Source organism: Mirounga leonina, unplaced genomic scaffold (assembly GCF_011800145.1).
Source record: "Mirounga leonina isolate KUSES-001 unplaced genomic scaffold, KU_Mleo_1.0 Mir_173, whole genome shotgun sequence".
Lineage (NCBI taxonomy): Eukaryota > Metazoa > Chordata > Mammalia > Carnivora > Phocidae > Mirounga > Mirounga leonina.
This window is the reverse complement of record NW_023270447.1, coordinates 58,546,012-58,569,850: the sequence shown is the minus strand read 5'-3', so window position 1 is coordinate 58,569,850 and position 23,839 is coordinate 58,546,012. Positions and strand designations below refer to the sequence as shown.

The window sequence follows — 23,839 nt, the reverse complement described above, 5'->3', positions numbered from 1 at the left end:
CTCAGGCCGTGATCTCAGGGTTGTGAGATGGAGCCCTGCATCTGGCTCTGCACTCAGCAGGGAGTTTCTCTCTCCCTTTCCTTTTGCCCCTCCCCGTTGCTTGCTCTCCCACTCTCTAAAAAATAAATCTCAAAAAAGAAAAGAAAGAAAATGTGTCACCCTCACCACACGCAGAATATTATTTAGCCATAAAAAAGAATGGGCGGCTCAGTTGGTTAAGTGTTTGCTTTTGACTCAGGTCATGATCCCAGAGTCCTGGGATTGAGCCCTGTGTCAGGCTCCCTGCTCAGCCAGGAGTCTGCTCATCTCTCTCCCTCTGCCCTGCTCATGCGAGCGCACTCTCTCTCTCTCTCGCTAATAAATAAATAAAATTAAAAAAAAAAGAAAAGGAAGAAATCTTCCCATTTGTGACAACATAGATGGACCTCAAAGGCATTATGCTAAGTGAAATAAGTCAAACAGAAAAAGACAAATACCATATGATCTCTCTTATATGTGAAATCTACAAAAACACCAAAAGGTTTAAACTTCCAGTAATAAAATAAATTTCAGTCATGGGGATGTAACATACAACATGGTGATTATAATTATACTGCACTGCATAGTTGAAAGTGGCTGAGAGAGCTTAAAAGTTCTCATACCAGAAAAAAATTTTCTAGCAATGCATAGTGACAGATATTAACTAGACTTACTGTGATCATTTTACAACATACACAAATACCTTATCGTTATGTTGTACACATGAAACAAATATAATATTGCATATCCACTGTGTATCAATAAAATAAAGAACTCTTGCAACTCGGCAATAAAAAGACAAATAACCCAATTAGGGGCGCCTGGGAGGCTCAGTCGTTGGGCGTCTGCCTTCGGCTCAGGTCATGGTCCCAGGATCCTGGGATCCAGCCCTGCATCGGGCTCCCTGCTCAGCGGGAAGTCTGCTTCTCCCTCTCTCACTCTCCCTGCTTGTGTTCCTGCTCTTGCTCTCTCTCTCAAATAAATAAAATCTTAAAAAAAAAAGTGGACAGGGGCGGCTGGGTGGCTTAAGTTGGTTAAGTGTCCAACTCTTGATTTCGGCTCAGGTCGTGATCTCAGCGTTGTAAGATTGAGCCCTGAATTGGGCTCCACGTTCTGCAGCGAGTCTGTTTGAGATTCTTTCTCCCTCTGCCCCTCCCCCCACTTGTGTGCGCACTCTCTCTCTCAAATAAAATCTTTAAAAAATAAAAAATTTAAAAAGTAGACAAAGGATTTGAGTAAACATTTCTCCAAAGAAGATATTCAAAATACTACTAAGCATAGGAAAAGATGCTTAACATCATTAGCCACGAGGGAAATGCAAATCAAAACCACGAGATACTATTTCACACCCACTAAGATGGTTATAATAAAAAATAGACATAATAACAAGTGTTGCTGAGGATGCAGAGAAACTGAAACCGACCATACACTGTTGGTGGGAATGTATAATGCTGCAGGCTCCCTGAACACAGATTCTCAAAAAGTTAAACAGAGTTACCACAGGACCTAGCAACTGCACTCCAAAAAGATCCAAGAAAGATGTAAACATATGTTCACACAAAAGCTAGTACCTCATAGTTCATAGCAGCATTATTCATAATAAATAGCCACAGAGAGGCAACAATTCAAATGCCCATCAACTGATGACTAGATAACACAAAATGTGGTATATTCATACAACAGAACAGGATACATCAATACAAACAAATAAAATACTGATACACAGTACAACCTGGATGAACCTTAAAAACATTTTGCTAGGGGCGCCTGGGTGGCTCAGTTGGTTAAGCGACTGCCTTCGGCTCAGGTCATGATCCTGGAGTCTCAGGATCGAGTCCCGCATCGGCCTCCCTGCTTGGCAGGGAGTCTGCTTCTCCCTCTGGCCCTCCCCCGTCTCATGCTCGCTCTCTATCTCATTCTCTCTCTCAAATAAATAAATAAAATCTTTAAAAAAAAAATTATGCTAAGTGAGGAAAGTCAGACATAAGAGATCACTTACTGTGTAATTCTATATGAAAAGTCCAGAATAGGTAAATCCATTGAGACAGAAAAATCAGTGGTAGCCTACTGCTAATGATAATGGGGTTTCTTTTTGGGGTGATGAAAGCATTCTAAAATTTGACAGTGGCAGTGATTGTACAACTCTGTGAATATCCTAAAAAAAAAAAATCACTGAATTGTACACATTTATTTTTTAAATGATTTTATTTATTTATTTGACAGAGAGAGTGAGAGAGCACTCCAGTAGGCAGAGGGGCAGGCAGAGGGTGAGGGAGAAGCAGGCTCCCCGCTGAGCAGAGAGCCCGAAGCAGGACTCAATACCAGGATGAGATCATGACCTGAGCCGAAGGCAGATGCTTACCCGACAGAGCCACCCAGGTGCCCCTGAACTGTACACTTAAAATGTGTGAATTTGGGGCATCTGGGTAGCTCAGTCAGTTAACTGTCTGCCTTCAGCTCAGGTCATGGTCTCAGGGTCCTGGGATTGAGCCCTGCATCGGGCTCCCTGCTCAGTGGGGAGTCTGCTTCTCCCTCTCCCTCTGCCCCTCCCCCTGCTCGTGCCTGCTCTCTCAAATAAAATCTTTTAAAAAATGTGAATTTTAGATTATGTAAATTATATTTCAATAAAGCTGTCTTTAAAAAAAATTAGGACAATGATTGATAAGGGACTGGGAACTTGTAATGCAAAGTAACACCATGCAAATTATTTTCTTGTTGCAAGGAGAGAAGACTCAATGTTTAATATATGGATCAGACTACTATCACCTTAATCTAAGGCTCAATCTTAGCACTGTGAAAGTAGGTCAACGAGGTATTACGTGTTTTATAAATAAAATGCAGAATGATATACCTACGATGTATTCTGGCCAAAAATGTTTTGATGTGAATCTATCAAATTTTTAGATGTACACCTTAGAGAAAAATATAAGAATTAAAGAGACAAACTAAATGACAATACAGAACACAACTGTACAAAACCATTTCAGGATAGATAGAGCAGTCTCAAACTCAGTGTCACTGAAAAATAAGGACTACGCTAGATTAAAGAGACATAAGGAAATTAAAGTGTTACATGTAACAAGGTCTTGGATCAGATACTAGTATTGAATAGCTAGTTAGTAGTGAATAGCTATCACCTGGGGGAATTCACTTATGTATTTTTATTTTTTTTTAAGATTATTTATTTGAGGGCAGGGGAGGAGGGGCAGAGGGAGAGAATGTTCACGCAGACTCCCTGCTGAGCGTGGAGCCCAATTCCGAAACCCATGAGATCAAGACCTGAGCTGAAACCAAGAGTCAAATGCTTAACCACCGGAACAACCCAAGCGCCCCTGGGGGAATTTAAATTGCACCTGGATATTAGAAGAAATAAACATTTATTCACACTGAAGAATGGGTATTACCAACTAAAAAAGCAAGTTGCTGGGTGCCTGGCTGGCTCAGTCATTAAGCGTCTGCCTTCGGCTCAGGTCATGATCCCAGGGTCCTGGGATCAAGCCCCATATCGGGCTCCTTGCTTGGCGGGGAGCCTGCTTCTCCCTCTCCTACTCCCCCTGCTTGTGTCCCCTCTCTCACGGTCTCTCTCTGTCAAATAAATAAATAAAATCGTTAAAAAAAAAAAAAAGCAAGTTGCAAGTTAATCTCATTTTAGTAAAATAAAAATAAAAACCTACATATATGTGCTTAGAGAAAGATCTGGAAAAAGGGCACCAAAGTTACAGTAGTGATTTCTGGATGAGGAGAATATTTTTACTTTTACATATGTATATTTCCTAATATTCTATCTAGCATAATACTGCTTTTGTAATAATAAAAGAATCTTTAAAAGACAAGTCACATGGGGAACTTTAACAAACAGTACACAGGCCTTCCTCCAGCTAAATTTTAAAAGGTTGAGAACTACGGCTTTAAAAACTTGGGAGTAGATAAAAAGGAAAATTCTTGTCCAAGATTGTGTTTTAAAAATACATTCATATAAGTTTTTCACTTCATGAGTTAGGAGACTACCCTAATAAAGCCAGTCACAAACAAAATCTTCTAGAAGGAGCAAATTATATAAGCCAATTTTATAAATCAGGGTCTTTGGTTGAAAAAAAGAAACTATACTTAAACAGAAAAGGAATTTATCAGAAATATATTGGGAGTTCAAAGAATGACTGAGAGCCTCCTTGGCTTTGCAAGCATGTAGAAACCAAGTAAAGCTAAGCAGTCAAAAATCACCAGCCAAGGTCACACCACAGGAAGAGTTGCTTAGGAAACTGCCCTGCTAGCACTGCCACTGCTAATGCCACAAGCCAACGGAACGGATTCTAAACTGTCCTTGCTTCTCTGCATCTCTCACTCCAGATCCAAGTCCCCAGTCAAGTGTCCGTGACTGGCACAACTTGGGTCACAACTGCTAGGTGTTCAGGACAGAAACTGTATGTGTAAGGTATGTATATGTGCGTACACATCAAGTTACATACACACAGCCTTTCCAGCTTCCTCTCCCACTAAGATGCACAAAAAGGCAATATACGAAAGGGGTTAAAATGGTAAATGGTCAAAAGAAACAACAAAGGTCACTTTAAAACCCAATGAGAATGTCCAACACAGGAATCTTGCCAGTCTTACCATCAGTAATAAACTTTAATCATTGTGCCACCTTCTGCCTCATTGTTCCAAAAAACATTTCCTGAAAGTAATTTCACAAAATGCAGAATTTTTCAAGAGTAAAATTTATTAACCTTTTTCAGGTAATCTCCTTTCCAATACTGTCATTCAACAGTCATGAACACTTGCTGCAGCCATAACTAAACATTCACTAACCCACTGATAGAAAGGGAATTTACTTAAATCACGGAAGTTCTAAGTAAGAATAGTATATTACAGAAATTTATTTATTACCTAATGCAATTTGACACATTAAATTCTGGCTGTAAGATTTAGGTAACTAAGTGCATTAGATTTATGCAAATACCTGTAACTAAGGTTTTAGAACCAGCAAAAATGTTTTTATAGCATTTGCTCCAAAAGTCACTATATCAACTACACTACAAACAAGCCATTCAGTAGTGATAAGTTTTATCAAGTATTTGCAGCTACACTGACCCTGAAAAGCTCCAGTTCCCTAATAGGGAACAGACTATTTGTCACATCTAAGAAACTATACATCATTTTTATAATTGAGAGGCATTAACAGTAGTGAATACTGTATCACCAGACATACATTTTTACTTCAAGTTCATTTTACTTACAAGCATTTCTAAAAATCTCCTCAAACATAAACTTTGCTTTCAACCCAAACATTTTTTTTTTTAAGATTTTATTTATTTATTAGAGAGAGAGAGACAGGGAGAGAGGGAACACAAGCAGGCGGAGTGTGAGAGGGAGAAGCGGGCTCCAGGGAGCCCAATGCGGGGCTCGATCCCAGAACCCTGGGATCATGTCCTGAGCCGAAGGCAGTCGCTCAACCAACTGAGCCACCCAGGCGCCCCAAAACAGTTTTGATAAGAAAAATTTTCAAGCCAAATAGGTTAAGAAAACTACTCACCAGTAACCAAAATCAGAAAACAAAACCATTGCAAACCCAGGATACTCAGCTCAATTTTATATATAAAAATGCAAACTATGAAGAAAAAAAGGAAAGGAAAAACACTGCCTGGAAAAGTTAGTATTAAGTTGGCAAACCAAACACTCCATTTTACATGCATAACAAAGGAGGGTAAATAATTCTTCTAACTACTCTGTGCTGCTCAATAGAGAAATTTTAAGCAAATGATACATGAGAACCACTGAACAAACCAGAAAAAAAAAAAAAACCCCAATGCACAAATCACCTATGAAGTTAGTCTTCTCCTCCCCACCCCCATCAAATCTCAATGTAAGCCTCAATATCCAAATGCCAATTTATAGGAATTCAGGAAAATCTCAAATGTGGCAATTGTGCAGGATAAATAAACTGGTTTCTTCAACAAAGCGCAAGGAAAAAAACACACAGAAGAAACATACAAATTAAGAGGTTTGAAAGAATGCCAGTTATAGTATGTGGGAACTGGATTCTGATTCAAATAAACTAGAAAAATGAATAGAAAAATAATACCCAAGAAAGAAAAATAAGAACCTCCATGTGCAACAATGTTCAGATTTTAATGAATTTCATTTGGTTGGTAAAAGGACATTCATAAGACAATTTTATACAGTTTCTTTAACAATTATGAAGTACATTGTTCTAAGAACTCTATAAATAGTATTTTATTTATTTGCCACAAAAACCCTATGAGAAATTACTATTATCCCCCATTTAACAAAGGAAGAAACAGGCACAGAAATTTCACTTTAAACTCTCCCAAGGTCACCAAGCAGTAAATGGCAATGCAGAGATTCAAATCCAGGCTGTATAGCTGAGGCCCTTAATTACCATACCATCTCTCTATATGATGTGGTAGAAACTGAGCTTTAGAATCAGGGAAAGCTGCCTGAATCCAAATCTCTCATTATGTTATGTAAATTACTTAACTTCTTGGAACCTCTGTACACTTACTGTAGAAGGGTTAATATTATCTATTTCTAAAAAGTATTTTGAAGAATGAGATTATATATATTGGATTCTATTACAGCTTCTAGCTTATGAAGCCCACAATAAACTACCCTTTCCATCGTAAGACTAATTAAAAAGTAGAGCTAATAATTCATAAATATATAGCAGGAACACTGGAATGGCTCTACCTTTTAATTAACTAGCCAAAGAGCCCCCCCAAACAACTTTTCAATATACTTCAAAGGTAGCAATAATTCAGAAGAGAATTTTTCATATAATGAAATTTAAACTTACTATAAGCAGAAACAAGAGTTTGAAATCTGAAGTATAGCTAAACTTAAATGAATTTGATTTTTCTGGAAACAAAATATATTCCACACAAATAGACCTACTGCTCAGAAAAGTGTACTAAAACTTTGTTCATGCTGGTGATTCTCTAGCCTGGTATCTGGTTAACATAAGGCAAAGCAGTTTTATCACAGAAAAGGAAGGTAAACATAATGAGTATGTTAAAAGCCAACTTCTTTAAGAAAGACAGCTTTCTATGTTGGTCATCCTGTTAATATTGTCCACTTATCTGTTAAACTACTAAGTTCTTTGTTGACAAAATGTTTTATGGCTATTTAGGCATTTCTAGCCTTTAGCACACCAAAACTGGCACCACAGTAGAGCCTGTAGCATTTTTTGAAATGAGAAAGAAGGAAAAAAAAAAAAGCTGATTGCTTTAAAGGAAAAGAACTATTTGACTTCTTGAAATTTTTGCCCAGTATATTTGAAATGACCTATAAAAATTCGTATTACATAACATGAGCAATATTTTACCTCCTTAGTTAAGATTACCCCTGGACAAAGAAGTTCAGATATTCTTACAGAACTACTTTTCAAGTTTGATTGTAGCCAGTTTTGTTTTGGGGAAGATTTCAATGGGAAATAAAAATCAGAGTCTGATTTAGAAATGACTTGGACAACTAGGTCTCAGCATACCAAATATTAAATTCCAGACAATGGCAACTATAGTGATAGGTGAGGAAACATGGTATCAATGTGCCACCTAGATTTTTCCTCCCATCTATTTGAAAAACCATAAACAACCCACCGCAAAATTTACCTTTTCCATGAAGTACTCTTTTAATTGGGATCCTTTATAATTGTTGTGCCTTTTTACTTTTCCAATAGTCTTATTTTCATAGCTAAGGACAGCACCCATAATGATTAATGACTTAGAAACAGATTGCTTAGGTCCCTGCACATTAGTTAGCACTGTTACGAAGTACATACAATTTAACCATAAAACAAAGATATGCAATCTGTTGAAGTATGATTCATAATTGTGTATTATATTTTTAACTGAGAATTTAAAAATGAATTATAAATAGGAATGTGTTCCAGATTCCGTATCATTCCAAACTTATTAAAATGGTTGCATGTGCCCCCTTCAGCCAAGCTTTTTAAGCAGCTACTGATGAGAAAACTGGTGAGCTGCATTTGTTCAAAATAAAAAGGCTTCCTAACATCAACCCCCCACTTCAAGAACTCTGATAAGATACTATCCAGAATCAAATGAAAAAATATATCAACATGTACAAATCATTTTGAGTACCCAAGCTTATGGGTTCAGTAGGCAAATGGCAAAACATAAAGCAATGGAGTTGTTATTTCTATAGAGCACTTCAAATGTTTTTCTTATAAAATCAACAAGAACAAAAAAAATCCCAGGGGAACTGACAAAGATAAACTTTTGTGTTGAAAGAATGTAGAAGGTAGAGTGAAACTGAATTCCTAGGGAAGATTACAACTTATTTTACTATTAATTCCCAAATTCTCATTCACAACTAGGATTTTATTATTTTTATCTTTTAGACAGATTGCACCTGAAAGTGAAGCACCTTCCCAAACACTGAAGTTATCTGTTCTTGGTTTCCATTGTATGCCTTTGTGTTTTCAGTTAAACTTCTGGATCTAATGGTTTAAAAAAAAAAAAAAAAAAGGCAAACAAAAAGACAGTCTTTTGTTTGAAAGGGCACAACAATCAGGAGCTCCACATTTAAAGTTCGTTTTCACTTGTCTCACCTTTGCAATAAATGTCCTAAACTTAAGAGCACTCTGATTCCCTTTCAAATATTACACAGAAAAGGCCAGAAGTCCGCCAAATTACAAATCTAAGTCTTTTGAAGACTACCAATCACTTTACTTTTGGATGGGATTTACAAAGAAACGTGTGACTTCTGTTACTAAACTAAAACATGAACCACCATTAACTTTTTTTTTTCCTGGTAAGCAATAAATATCAACGTTAAGGGCGTATTTCGACAAATAATGCAAATCAACCTCAGAGCACAAAGTGGGCTGATAAAATTACCATCATAGCACAATTTCAAAACTATAAGCAACCACAAAAAACAAAACACACACACACACAAAACCGCACCCACTCTTACGTAAACTTTTGGAGTAAGCAAACTTCTTTAGCCTCACCTTTGTTTTCACCTAAAAGGACTCTTCAAGACAAGACAGCAATTGCAGGAAGACCAAAATATCAAAAGATTCAGTTGCTGTCTTCACAGGTGAAACAACCAAAAATTTAAGACATGGTAACGTATTTAAGTTACCGAAGCTTAGGGCACTTCCCCAAGCTACAGCCATTTTAGATTCAGCCTTTCTTTTGAATTTCACGAGGGTGGAGAGAGGTAGATTTAAAACAGAAAAAAAATCCTCCTTAAAACTCTTCAAGATCGAGCAGCTTTTTTTCCGGGGGAGGGAGGCAATCTGTAGGTGCTGGATACCGACTTAATCTAAATCAAAGAAAACACCTCGAAACCAAGAACCTAAACGCTGGTGGTTAGAACTCTTCTTTTCCCCTCAGTTGCCCCACAGTTGACTTACACGATTTTTTCCTCTTAAATTTTCCTTCGTTGGAAAACAAAAGCCCTTGGCTCTAATTCAGGGAGGAAAGAAAAAGAAACCCGTAAACCAAGCCACTCAACCACCGACAAGCCGGAACGCCTGGAGAGGAGCCAGAGAGCCGCAGGTGAGCGTTCCGACCCGAAGACCAAAGTTGAAGTAGGAGCGCTCGCGCAAAGCCGCGGCGACACTCGACTGCAAAGCTCCTCGCGCGGGGGGAGGTGCCCCATCTGAACCACAGGACCGCTGGCCCCTCGGCTTCTCTGCCCCACCCCAGGCCGGCCGACACCAACCACCTGTGTGAGAGCCTCCTTCAACTAGTTTCAACAGCCGGTCGGTCGGGCACCGGGCGGAGCCCCGCGCCGGAACGACTCAAGACCCCCTACCGCCCGGTTCTCCGGAACCCCCACTTACCGGACTGCAGTGGGGCTACAGCTAGGGACCAGACGCAGCGTCTGAGGGCGCGTCCCCAGCTTCCTGATCCCGCAGAGGTGGAGAGCCCACAACCATAACAAAGCTCTTCCCAAAATGGCTGCCCGGCCCACACGGCCCCGGAGGGGCAGGGGGGGAGGAGCGACGACCAGCCTGGCCCTCCCCCCTCCGACCCCGCCCCACATACGCCCACCCACTCGCACCGCCCACAGGAGCGCAAGCGCAGAAGCCCTGTTCGGGTGACCCTGCCGGCGCCTCACGCCGCCAACGTCCCGCCGCGTGAACGGCAGTTATTCCATGCGCGGTTCCCCAACCCCCCTCACCGGGGCTCGAGGCTGTGCGTAGTTGCCTCCACCCCTCTGCAGAATTGAATGCTCTGCCTTTCCTTGCGCCGCCTCAGAGGGGGCTACCAGCCGAGTTTGGAACCCCTCTTATTATTTCCTGGCCCAACACAGGGCCTGGATGCGTGTGAATGAGTGGGTGAGTGTGTATGTGTGTACCATTTTCCCCGCCCCTTCACCCTCCCGTACCCCACTTCTGGGCATGCTCGCGTCCCCAAACTACCCGTACAAGTACTAGCAAACCGGCTTCGTAGGATCGTGTTTTCCGACCCTTCCCACCTTCTGCTCCTTCCTTCCTTCACGTGCGCACATCATTAAGACTCCAGCCCCCAGCGGGCCACGCCGCCGTGCTCTGGAGGCCTGCGCGGCTGGGCCTGACGCGCTACCCGCTGGGAGTAGTAGTTCCGCCCGACCGCTGGCGTCAGGCCCCTGGCCCCACGCAAGGCGGATTTCTGTCCGCAGCCTGCTCTCGTGCCAGGGCGGAGAAGCTGTTTCTCTGACCTAAAGTCTCATTGGGTATCGCGCTACTAGAAGGGGCGGCGCTGCCGTGACGGACAGAGAAGGAAATAAAAGTGAAAGCCTATTGGGATTAGAAGCGGTTACTATTACGAAGAATTCGCAATGGGCCCATTCTGCACGGGACGCTAAGCCATATGATGGCCGACAACCACGAAGCTACATTAACCCAGAATCCGGAGGGATGGAGGAACTGGCCAACGACGCTCAAATTGTCTGGTGCTGTGTCCTTGATAGACTATGAAATGGAGGCCCAGAGAAGAAAAGAGACTTGTCCAAGGTCACAGAGCCGACAATAAAAGTTAAAGCAGAGGGTGACAGAAAGAATGATCTAATTTTTCTGATTAACCCTAAACCCAGGACTGTTATCACCACTTATGGAAGCGAAAATCCTGCCCTTTGTGCTATTTCTTAATGGAGTTTCCAGGTCCAAGCAAAGAGAATGGAAGTAACAGTTTTGTTTTTCTTAGTGTTAGTAGTTTAGGACCCTAACACAGAGTAAGATGTGCCCCATCGATCCTAGAAACCCTGTTATGAGTTCCAGAGATGGCAAGCAATTTGGCCAAGTCTTACTTGGCCTAGACTCCAAATTTCTCCTCCCTTCCTACAACACCATCACTTGAGATTGTTTCAGTAGTTGTGCCCTACCTTTCCGAATTCTGAGGGCCAGATTCTGCTGGCTGGGAAACCTGGAAGAGAGAGGCAAGGACCATTCAGGTACCCTACAGACCTCAAAAGCCTGCTTCTAGAATTTAAGAATTAAAGGAAAGACTCAAGATGGAAAGCCCTGCCCGGGAACCAGTCAGCGCCGGTCGAGTCCCCACCCGGACTCTTTTTTTTCTGTTCTCAGGAAGTGGGGGGGACTGCCAACCACCACCTGCCGGAAGTGTCTTTTCGTGAGTACCTGGCTGTTCTTGCAACTCCGCTCTCCAACCCCCGGTTCGACACTGGCAAGTATACTTACATATATAACAGCAGGGCTGCTGCCACAGTGTACAAATTGTGGGGGAGGGGGCACCAAGGGTTGAGAGTAAATCAAAGCCGCGGGGAATGTCAGGCAGTTTCCCGAGGATCCTTGGGTTTTCACAGCGCGCTCTTTTTTTTTAATTTTATTTTTTTTTAGAGATTTTATTTATTTGACAGAGACGCAGTGAGAGAGGGAACACAAGCAAGGGCGGGGGGTGGGAGAGGGAGAAGCAGGCTTCCCGCGGAGCAGGGAGCCCGATGTGGGACTCGATCCCAGGACCCTGGGACTATGACCCGAGCCGAAGGCAGTTGCTTAACAACTGAGCCACCCAGGCGCCCCACAGCGCGCTCTTTTCTCAAAAGTCTGCTCTGAGGCTTGCAGTTTGCAACTATTCCTCTGGGGCAGTGGCAGTATCGGGCGTTTTAACCTAAATTGAGCGGATTAACCCTTAGGTCTTTGCCCTTCATTTCCTCACCAGTTGCCGTCCCCGAGATACAGGCTATCACTCTTTCCATTTAACACCCATGAGTTGGAAAGCACATGGTCACAGTGCGTAGAGAGTTCCAAATGTGAAGAGAGCGTTGAGATTTTTAAGTGGGGTGGTCTGGAAAGCCCTTACGCAGGTGCTTTTGACCAACAGTGTGTGTGTGGGCCCTGCAGATATGTGTGTTTGGAAGTCAGGAGGTGGATGTTAGGTGCCATCTAAGATGTACTCAGAGGCCCAAGATAAGTCTGACTGGTATACAGATTCCTCTACCCGGCCCTAAGAGCTGTGACCTAGAAATCAGTTCATTAAAATATTTAATTAGGTAGCAAATGTGGTTTTTGGATCTTTTAGACACCTCATTCTCCTGGTTAAGAATGAAACTCATGTAAGACAGATCTAGATTCATATTCTCAACCACTTACTGGTTGCTTACGTTAGAGGTTTGTTTTTTTTAAGATTTTATTTATTTAATTGACAGAGAGAAAGAGATAGTGAGAGAGGTAACACAAGCAGGGGGAGTGGGAGAGGGAGAAGCAGGCTTCCCGCCGAGCAGGGAGCCCGATGCGGGGCTCGATCCCAGGACCCTGGGATCATGACCTGAGCCGAAGGCAGACGCTTACTGGCTGAGCCCCCCAGGCGCCCCATAGCTATTATTTTTTGAATGCTTACTTGGTGTCAGGGACAGTTTGCAGCTCTTTACATATATTAATTTAATTTTTACAACGAAGCTATGCAGTTATTTTAATTGTTTCAAAAGTGAGTGAACTGCAACATAACAAAGTTAAAGACGTTGTACAAAATCACATACCTAATAAGTAAGTGGTGGAGCCAGGATCCCAACACAAATTGTTAGACTCCAAAATCTTCACTCCAACAGGCTACACTGTCTCTCAGCACCAAGTTGATGAGGTTATTGTATTAAATGAGTTAATGCAGGGGTGCCTGGCTGGCTCTGGGAGCGTGTGACTCTTGATGTTGGGGTTATGAGTTCAAGCCCCACATTGGTTGTAGAGATAACTTAAAAATAATATCTTAAAAACAAATAAATGAGTTAATGCATATAAAACACTAGTTATAGTGCTTGGTTCACAGCTAAATTGTATTAATTGCTACCATCATTATTTTGAGCTGTAAACACCTAAGCCCCAAAATAGATAACTAAGGTGAAAAAAGAGAACAGAGAAGCTATAACCTTCAGTTTTAAAGATGAGAAATCTAGGGGCACCTGGGTGGCTCAGTCGTTAAGGGTCTGCCTTCGGCTCAGGTCATGATCCTAGGGTCCTGGGATCGAGCCCCGCATCGGGCTCCCGACTCAGCGGGGAGCCTGCTTCTCCCTCTCCCACTCCCCCTGCTTGTGTTCCCTCTCTCACTGTGTCTCTCTCTGTCAAAATAAATAAAAATCTTAAAAAAAAATAAAGATGAGAAAACTACACTTCAAGGAAGCAATTTACCCAAGGTCACACAGCTGGGGAATTATAGAGGTATTCGTAAAATACAGATCTTCTGTCTCTGGCAATACTTTTTCTGTTACACCAGCTTTTAGCAAAAGCTAAAAGAATGGTTCAGAGAAGAAAAGGATTATTAGTGTATTACTGATTTCCAGAAAACATTAATGATTGTTTTCAAAGGAAAGTATGTTATATGGAAAAAATTCTCAAGTTCCTACTTATAAAAAATTATGCATAAAATGAAGAAAATTAAGTGACATCTTGTTTTATACACAGCAACATGCTTCTCATTCAGCTCCTCCACTTAGCTGTAAAAATGCATTAATCAGAACTGCCTGGCATCTTCCTGAGCAAGACTTTCAGTAGGACCGAGTATGCTTCATTTCATCCAGAAGTTTTCTCAAGCATCTTCAAAGGTTGGTTTATTCAGCAAATACTTGCTGGCACTGCTTTGCTGGGGCAATAGCAATGAAAAAAAAAAGACAAATCTTATCCTCATATGTTTAGGTGATGGGGGAAAGGGTGGGTAAAATACAAATAAGTATTTGTATTTTGTATTTGTATACAATATTTAATACTACAAGTGGTAAGTCCTCTGGAGAACTATAAAGCAGGGAAGGGGAATAGGGGCTATCAGCAATAGACTTAGGATTGCTCTTAAAAATAGAGGGGTCAGGGTGCCTGGGCCCAGTCAGTTAAGCATCTGTCTTCAGCTGGGGCCCTGATATCAGGGTCCTGGGATCCAGCCTGATGTGGGGCTCCTTGCTTTGAAGGGAGTCTGCTTTTCCCTCTCCCCATGTCCCTCCCCCCTGCTCATGCTCTCTCTCTCGTGCTCTCTCAAATAAATAAAATCTTAAAAAAAAAAAAAAAAATAGAGGGGCCAGGGGTGCTGACTCTTGATCTCAGGGTAGTAAGTTCAAGCCCCATGTTGGATGTAGAGATCACTTAAAAAATCTTAAAAAAAAAAAAAAATAGGGGCACCTTGGTAGCTCAGTTGGGTAAGCATCCAACTCTTGATTTTGGCTCAGGTCATGATCTCAGGGTCCTGGGACTGAGCCCCACATTGGACTCCACCCTCAGAGGAGTCTGCTTGAAGATTCTGTCCCCCTCCCCCCAATAAACAAATAAATCTATTTTTTAAAAAGATTTTATTTATTTGAGAGAGAGAGTATGAGAGGGGGGAGGGTCAGAGGGAGAAGCAGACTCCCCGCTGAGCAGGGAGCCTGATGCGGGACTTGATCCTGGGACTCCAGGATCATCACATGAGCCGAGGTAGTCGCTTAACCAACTGGGCCATCCAGGCACCCTAAATAAATCTATTTTAAAAAAACTAGAGAGGTAAGAAGAGAGGGAATTGGCCATGCAAGTAGCTCAGGGAATAACATTCCAAACAAAAGGAAGAAAAGGCCCCAGGATGGAATAATTCCTAGCATTTTAAGGAGTTACCAAGATTCTTAAATAACTTTCATTTTTTTTCTTTCATCCAGTGCTTTTTGAGTTACTGTTCATCTATTAACTAGTTGAAGTCTGGAATCTGCTCACTAAAGCACAAAATCAGGAGGAAAGGTTATTACTTTGGCCACGTACCATGAAGCACTGGGGAGGGTTTTTTTGTGGGTTTTTTTGTTGTTGTTGTTGTTTTAAGGCAAAAAAAAAATTACTGGCCTGGCGGGCGCCTGGGTGGCTCAGTCGTTAAGTGTCTGCCTTTGGCTCAGGTCATGATCCCAGGGTCCTGGGATCGAGTCCCGCATCGGGCTCCCTGGGGCAGGAAGCCTGCTTCTCCCTCTCCCGCTCCCCCTGCTTGTGTTCTTGCTCTCGCTATCTCTCTGTCAAATAAATAAATACAATCTTAAAAAAAAAAAAAAAAATTACTGGCCTGGCTCTCAAGTATACTGAGACGGACAAACACGTGATTTTTTTTTTTTTTTAAGATTTTATTCATTTATCTGAGAGAGAGCGAGCACGAGCACAAGCAGGGGGAGTGGGAGAGGGAGAAACAGGCTCGATCCAGGGACCCTGGGATCATGACCTGAGCCGAAGGCAGATGTTTAACCCACAGAGCCACCAGGCGCCCTGACCAACACATGATTTAAGTTCACTGTTAGAATTATGATGCGAGTGTGCATAAGGTACTTACAGGAGTATTAATTCAGATTGGGGAAACCTTCATGCTGAATTTCAAAAGATAGTTTCCCTAGATAGAAAAGTAGTATGTTAGGGGGCGCCTGGGTGGCCAGTCAGTTAAGCGTCTGACTCATGATTTCAGCTCAGGTGTTGATCTCAGGGTAGTGGGATCAGGCTCCACACTGGGCTTGGAGTCTGCTTGAGATTCTCTCTCTCCCCCTCTCCCTTTGCCCCTCCCCACTCCCCGTCTCAAAAAAAAAAAACAAAAAACAAAAGAAAAAAAAAGTAGTATGTTAGAATTCTAGGCAAAGACATACAGGAAGCAATGGAGCTATGGAAAGTATTCAGTGTCTCTAAAGCTAAATTGGAAGGTAGATTACTTTATACAAAACAGCATTCCCACAGTAATTAATGCTGCTGCTTTTGCACGTTATAAATAGAAAAGACAGTTTAAAATGCCAGATACTAAAGATACAGTCTTTACCTGTTCTTTCAGATATTCCTCTCATGGGATAAAATTAGTGGTAGGCCAAAATAATCACTAGGTTTCTTTTCAGTAGTTTCTTTTGCATGTTGTATAGCTGTTTGCTAGTCTTAGCTAGCATTAATAGCACCCGTAGTCCAACCTTTCTGCAAAGTTTGACGTACTAATAGAAAGCAGATGGTTTGTTTTTATATTGTTTCAGTTTGGGATTAACTAACATGGTTATTTAAAAATCTGTTTTTGTCTGTTGGTATTGTTTTCTCTATAGATGCTGAAGTACCCTTTCCCAGTCCGAGTAGGAGCCAGCAGAATAGAAACACTTTCTCTCAAGACATGTCACCAGCAGAACTTTCCCCCTTTGTTTCCAAGGCCTTGGTTTTTCTCTTCATTACTAGTGTACATGAGGAAGACACAATACTATCATACTTCCCCATGCAGCTTTAAGAAGCAGAAGCAAGAAATACTTCCAGCCAAGCCAGCAAGCACCATCACTTACCTGCTTGATAGCCCAAAGCCAGCATTATACATAACTCTGGCAGGACTAATCCCCTTTGTTGCTCCACCACTGGTCATGGTGATGACAAAGGCTTATATCCCCTTATTAGCTTTTACTCAGATGGCTTATGGAGCCAGCTTCCTATCTTTCTTGGGAGGGATCAGATGGGGTTTTGCTCTGCCAGAAGGTAGTACAGCTAAACCAGACTTCCTCAATTTAGCTAATAGTACAGCTTCTGTTGTGTTTTCATGGTTTGCTTTCCTTATTTCTGAAAGACTCAGTGAAGCTATAGTCACAGTAATAATAGGTTTGGGGATAGCATTACACATTGAACTTTTTCTCTTGCCACATTATCCCAACTGGTTCAAAGCCCTTAAGATAGTAGTCACTTTAGTGGCCTTGTTTTCATTTATAATCACATTATTAGTTAAAGATATTTATCCAGAGAAAGGACCCAAGAGACCTGGTCAAGTAGAATAAATACAAAACTACTCTCTAGGTGACGTTAGCATGTTGGCTATAAGCCTTGGAAGGCTGTATTTTGGCATCACTTTTTTATACTTCTCCTGTTTAACAGCTTTTTTCCTCCATCAACGTTTATTTCTTCTTCACAGATTTTTTTTCATTTCTTTATTTCATAGGAATTACCTGACAATAGTTTGAAAATCCCTAACAAGTCATTTTCACTTTAGATTACAGTTTTTAGTCTTTATGAATTATACATTTTAATGTTTTACTTGTTTTGAAGAATGTAAAATAATAAAAATGGAAATCCTTTTTGTTAGAGCCTTATGATCTTTGGAAAAAGACAGGCACATTCTCCCACAAGAGGAAAACTTTGTATCCATTAGTGTCTGAAAATAATAGGTGGTTCCAATGTGGAGTTTTCATTGCAGTTGCCCTGGGAATTGCATTTCCAAGCTCATTTCATCTGGTATAATCTAGTTATATGAGCTGGAAGGATCTGTGGCTCTAAAGTCAGTAGGGAGCAGTGTCATGAGGGGAAGCCATGTTCAAAGAAAAGCTGAACATACTTTCCAGTTTTTATAGACACAACTCCATCTCCACAGAACACCAACTAGTCAAAAAAATTTTTAAAGAATAAAGTCACTAGTATGTATAAATTAGGAAAAGTCAAGCTGGAGCCATCTTGATGTTCTTACAAGTGAGGCTATCTAGTTTTACACATTAACTCAAAGAGAAGCTTTTTTTTTGGTAAAGATTTTACTTATTCATTTGAGACACAGAGATAGAGAGAGAGAGCGAGCACATGAGGAAGGGGAGAGGCAGAGGGAGAGGGAGAAACAGGCTCCCCACTGAGCCAGGGGCCCGATGTGGGGCTCGATTCCAGGACCCTGGGATCATGACCTGATCCAAAGGCAGATGCTTAACCATCTGGGCCACCCAGGTGCCCCCAGAGAAGCTTTTTTAAAACAAGCAAAAGCAACACCTTAGACTCTAACTTGAAAACTTCGTCTCTTGAGATTCTTAGTCTTATAGAAAAGGAAAAAAACATTTTAAATGGCATAAGAATATAAATCAGTAAATGGTATCACCTGATATATATTATCTTTGTATAATACAGGTATTCAAATATCAGTTAACTTGAATTTCATAAGCTGAATTGTGTGTTGAAGTCCTTGTCCCAGTATCTCAGAATGTGACCTTATTTGAAGACAGGTCTTTACAGAGGTTATAGTGCTAAAATGAGATCCTAAGGGTAGGCTGCAATGTAATATTACTGGTATTCTTATAACAAGGGAAATTAGAGATAAACATGCATACAGGGAAAATGCCACGTATACATGAAAGTAGCCATCTACATTCCAAGGAGAGAAGCCTGGAATAGGTGCCTTCCTTTTAGCACTCAGAAGGAACCAACTACGAACACCTTGATTTTAGACTTCCAGCTTCCAAAACTATGAGACGATAAATTCCATTTAAATTTCTGTGGTACTTTGTTACAGCAGCCCTAGCAAACAAGCACACCACCACAGAGCTAGACCTTGTTCTGAGCATTAAGAAGCTTACCAATGAAAGCCCATAGCTGAAACCACCATACAATCCTTCTTTATCAATGCAAAGAATAGTTTACTAGAGCCTGATATTGAAGGAAGAAAAGCTTATCCTCTTCAGAAGATCTTTACCAATTCTACTCATAGTGTTTTGGTGAGGAAACGTCTTTGCTTCTAAACTGCATGAGGACTACACAAAGTTAAAACTTCTCTTATCTCAAATTCATCATCTTTCAGAATAGGGGCAACTAGGGGCGCCTGGGTGGCTCAGTCGTTAAGTGTCTGCCTTTGGCTCAGGTCATGATCCCAGGGTCCTGGGATTGAGTCCCGCACTGGGCTCCCTGCTCCGCGGGAAGCCTGCTTCTCCCTCTCCCTCTGCTGCTCCCCCTGCTTGTGTTCCCTCTCTCGCTGTCTCTCTGTCAAATAAATAAAATCTTTAAAAAAAAAAAAAAGAATGGGGCAAATAACTTTTAAGCTACTTGCCCAATTTCACTACACAAATGCAGGTAAATGCACTTTGTAAGTTAATTACAGTGTATGATTCTTTTTAAAAAAACTGATTTTAAAGTACATCTGCCCAGGGGCTCCTGGGTGGCTCAGTCGTTAAGCATCTGCCTTCGGCTCAGGTCATGATCCCAGAGTCCTGGGATCGAGCCCCACATTGGGCTCCCTGCTCCACAGGAAGCCTGCTTCTCCCTCTCCCATTCCCCCTGCTTGTGTTCCCCCTCTCGCTACCTCTCTCTCTGTTGCAAAATAAATAAAATCTTTAAAAAAAAAAAAGTACATCTGCCTTTTAAGTCCATTGGACAGGACGTTTAGAACTATATTAGATTGTCAAATATTTTGGAGGAAGATCACATTAATAGCCGCTCAGGAAACAGATTTAAATGTAAGAACTAAATGTGCAGGTCCCTAAAGTAAAAACAAAACAGTAAAAAAAACTTGGGCAATCCTATTACAGTTGGGTAATCTAGGAACACTGCTAATAAACTAAGTTAATGAGTAATACAAGAATAAGCAAAAATCAACATACTTTATTAGTACATTATTTTTAAGACCATGTCATTACCTAGAAGATAATATAATAATATGCATTTTTATAATTATCTATTTACAGGGATTGTCTAGATCCATTAAGCCCAAACACAGATTGTCTTGAATGTTTCTGCCACAGCAGTACAAAATGCCTCCCTTCACAGTGCCAATTCAGGTTGGCACCAGGCAATAATGAGAATTAAATTGTAGGAGTATTTTGTAAATCTCTTTTGAACCAGAATGCAGATTCTCTGTAGAGAAATATTAAAGGCACATGGAGTTTAAATAATCTACAAATTATGTCATTCCTTGACATATTATAGATCTCACCAGTCACCTATGACCCTTTAGACTTTTAGGATACCCCAAAGGAGACACAGAGCTTTCTATCTATACTATATAAGCTTTTCTTAATACATGCATATGGTTAAGTTATGAAACAAAGTATCCTTGTGGGCCAATGCAAATATTTTAGATATGAGGGCTACCTGAGTCTTTAATGCTTACCGACAAAGATTTTCTATCTAAATAAGCTGCTGATACACTGTAATAATACACTGAAGGACTTTAAGAAAGAAAAGGGAGAAATTGGGTGCCTTGCTGGCTCTTGATCTCAGGGTTGAGTTCAAGCCCTACACTGGGTGTAGAGATTGTTTAAAAATAAAGTCTTAAAAAAAAAAAAAAAAGGAAAAGGGGAAATCAGGAATATACAAATCAAATCCTGGAATCATTAGATAAACCTAAATGTATGTAAGACCTTTAATATATGTATGGCTCCAACACCTGGTAGAAATAACTAAAAGTGATCAGGTACACAAAGAATGTTCCTCTCAGAACCAGACAGAGAACAATTCTTTAGAATGTTTCTTGGGCAGGGGGGTAGGGGGCCTGGGTGGCTCAGTCGTTAAGCGTCTGCCTTTGGCTCAGGTTATGATCCCAGCGTCCTGGGATCGAGCCCCACATCGGGCTCCCTGCTCGGCGGGAAGCCTGCTTCTCCCTCTCCCACTCCCCTTGCTTGTGTTCCCTCTCTCGCTGTCTCTCTCTGTCAAATTAATAAAATCTTAAAAAAAAAAAAGTTTCTCAGGGGAAAAATGAAAAGTTCTGAGAAGCAGTTTTGGATCAGAGGACTTTCACCTTAACACTTGTCAATGTCTATAAAAAGCTTCATAGGTACCTACAATTCCACCTTCTCCAAACCAGACAGTAGGCTTTGTACTAAGTTCATACTTAGGATTGCCCAAGTACAAGTAAGCTTCACAAAGCTTGATAGTCTAATAAAATTCCCTCTTCCCAAAGCCAAGCAGATATTTTTGATAACTATTTAGAAAATAGGAAAGAAACTTAAGAGGTACATATCTCTCACTGGGCTCTGTCATCCATTGTATCATCCAATTGCACTAAAGGACTGTCACTAAGAACCTCCAGTAATTCCTCACTTGCATTTTCAGCATTAAGACAAAAAATGTAAGAGAGCAAAAGCTTTTTTAATCCTGTTATCAACAGGCAAAAACTTATCTATCTATATAAACATCTATAGAGATAGCTAGATATTTCCCACATGTCCCTCCCAGTGTACCTGCTGCCAATAAGAAGTTTGGGGCTAGTGAAAACTCCTGGCAACAAATAAAAGTAGGGAGTTGTTTCACTGGCTTTCTCTGTAGGTTCAACTGTGGCCATGGAAAATTGTGCCATAGACTGAATCATGAATGTACAGACATCTTTAAACTGTCTCATTGATATTCTTACATCACATAAGGGTCGTGTTACAGCTTGGCTGACACTGGAGAAGCAGCTAATGGGGCTATTTGCCAAGAAGCTTCTAGCAAATCATTTTTACAAATAGGACTCTACCCCCAAGAGGAGAATTCCAGAGCATAAACAGCATTCCTATTGGTAAGCTTGGCAAATTTGTGTGAGTTCTTTATTAATTTAGGATATATTCCATATCTCTCCCTACACAAATTCTTAGAAAAATCATTCTTTAGTCATTTATCTACCAAATACATGGAAAACTCAATAGAATCAGAGGATCCTATCACCAAATACATGTGTGATTTGCAGAGTCAGATCCTATATTTTCAAAATGTTTCTTGTGCTCCCTTATGGTTTATATTTCATAGTACAGCAACACCTCCTTCACAACGACTGGTGATCATGTTACCAATTTCTGTCCATGTATCTGAATGAGGGTTATAAACTTCAACTGAGTCCAAGGTACCTGGAGCCAAGAAATCATGGCTGGAAGATCGACCTCCAGAAACATACAGAAGCCCATTGACTGCCACAACACACATGCCTGCTCTAGGCACTTTCATTGAGGCAACTTCAACCCACTTTTCCTGGTTAAGAGGGGGGGAAAAAAAAAAGTTAGCAGAATCATAAAATGACAATAGAGAAAACTGCTGAGAAATTAAATACTCTAGCTCTTTTTACATATTTAAATTTCAAACTGAGAGTCCAGTCATATAAATATATATAGGACATTTTCAAGGGAATGTTTGAGCAGGTATAGACAAAGTAGCGAATTTAGAGGAAAACAACTGAAAAACATGTCTGTGATTAACTATAAATCATGATCAGGAGATAATCTAGAAAACCTATATAGGAAGGCATTCTGTGAAACTGTTCTATGGAATACACATAGGTAATGCAACAACACAAACCCACAAAGCTCCAAGGAGAAAAAAGCTTATACACAGAAGGGCTTTTAAAAGGCTTTAATATGCTAATGACCCTTATAAATCTCCAAGAGAATGATATGCTATCACACTTGCCAAGTTATTGACCATGGAATCCTTTTTTTCAAAGACCATCCAGTGGAATCAATAATTTGCGAAACATATTTTCAGAAAGGTAGTATAGACCAGGAGTTGGAAACCTATTTTTGTAAGAATGATCTTTCCAGGTTAAGAGGTTATTTTATAAAACAAGAATATTTCCACAAATGGTGTTGGGAAAACTGGACAGCTACATGCAAAAGAATGAAACTGGACCACTTTCTTACACCATATACAAAAATAAGCTAAAAATGGATAAGGATCTAAATGTGAGACCTGATATCATAAAAATCCTAGAAGAGAGTACAGGCAGCAATTTCTCTGACATTGGTTGTAGCAACATTTTCCTAGATATGTCTCCTGAGGCAAGAAAAAAATAAAAGCAAAAATAAACTTGGGATTACATCAAAATAAAAAGCTTCTTTCTGCACAGCAAAGAAAACAATCAACAAAACTAAAAGCTAACCTACTGATTGGGAGAAGATATTTGCAAATGACATATCTGATAAAAGGGTTGGTATCCAAAATATATAAAGTACTGACTATTACAATTCAATACCAAAATAATCATAATTTATCATCACCCAATTAAAAAATGGGTAGAAGACATGAACAGACATTTCTTAAAGGAAATCTGAAATTACAGAATCTATGACAAGTTGGCACAGCTGAAAAAACTCATATTTTATTTATTTATTTATTTGGAGAGAGAGCGAGCACACGAGCAGGGGGAGGGGCAGAGGGAGAGAGAGAATCCCAAGCAGGCTCCATGCCCAGCACGCTGCCCAACACAGGGCTAGATCTCATGACCCTGATATCATGACCTGAGCTGAAATCAAGAGTCAGGTGCCCCCAAAATACTCATATTTTAAAAGACAGAGATATTCACAAAAATACCTATAGCTGGTTTAATCTTAAAAAAAAGAAGAAGAAGAAGAAGATGTGGTACAAGATGAAATTAGAGAGGGAGACAAACCATAAGAGACTCTTAAGCATAGGAAACAAACTGAGGGTTGCTGGAGGGGAGATGGGTACAGGATTGGGTAACTGGGTGATGGACATTAAGGAGGGCATGTGATATAATGGGCACTGGGTATTATATAAGACTGATGAATCACTGATCTCTACCTTTGAAACCAATAATACATTGTATGTTAATTGAATTTAAATAAAAATAAATAAATTTAAAAATAAACCAAAAAAAAAGAAAATCCATGTAAAACTTTTGACTCCCCAAAAACTTGACTACTAATAGCCTACTGGGATTTTTTTGTTTTG

At 40.6% G+C, this 23,839-nt stretch overlaps 2 protein-coding genes across 5 annotated transcripts in view; one reads left to right on the top strand and one right to left on the bottom strand.

Moving 5' to 3' along the window:
* Positions 1 to 23,839, bottom strand: part of IPP (intracisternal A particle-promoted polypeptide) — a 72,962-nt gene that overhangs the window by 14,211 nt on the left and 34,912 nt on the right. Inside the window, exons 9-10 of one of the 3 annotated variants that reach the window (XM_035018686.1) lie at positions 22,003 to 22,123; positions 11,377 to 11,417 (exon numbers count right to left, since the gene is read on the bottom strand). In XM_035018686.1, the coding sequence (XP_034874577.1) occupies positions 11,377 to 11,417; positions 22,003 to 22,123 (162 nt within the window). Of the gene's footprint in view, positions 1 to 11,376; positions 11,418 to 21,678; positions 22,124 to 23,839 lie in introns of those variants that run through there. The other 2 variants (XM_035018685.1, XM_035018684.1) reach the window with 2 other exon arrangements.
* Positions 10,796 to 17,511, top strand: TMEM69 (transmembrane protein 69). 2 transcript variants are annotated; one of them, XM_035018689.1, is made up of 4 exons: positions 10,796 to 11,445; positions 11,579 to 11,678; positions 13,907 to 14,046; positions 16,507 to 17,511. In XM_035018689.1, exons 3-4 carry the CDS (start codon positions 14,005 to 14,007, stop codon positions 17,212 to 17,214), a joined length of 750 nt encoding a protein of 249 aa, XP_034874580.1. In that variant the 5' UTR covers positions 10,796 to 11,445; positions 11,579 to 11,678; positions 13,907 to 14,004; the 3' UTR covers positions 17,215 to 17,511. The 2 variants fall into 2 exon arrangements, with proteins under 2 accessions (XP_034874580.1, XP_034874581.1); XM_035018690.1 differs by lacking the exon at positions 10,796 to 11,445 and having other exon boundaries at positions 11,447 to 11,678; positions 13,926 to 14,046.

Excerpts from the sequence above, each read along its gene's own strand:
- TMEM69 (XM_035018689.1), top strand. The coding sequence starts at position 14,005 with ATGCTTCATTTCATCCAGAAGTTTTCTCAAGCATCTTCAAAG. Across the intron at positions 14,047-16,506 it reads TTTCTCAAGCATCTTCAAAG|ATGCTGAAGTACCCTTTCCC; the intron begins GTTGGTTTATTC and ends TTTTCTCTATAG.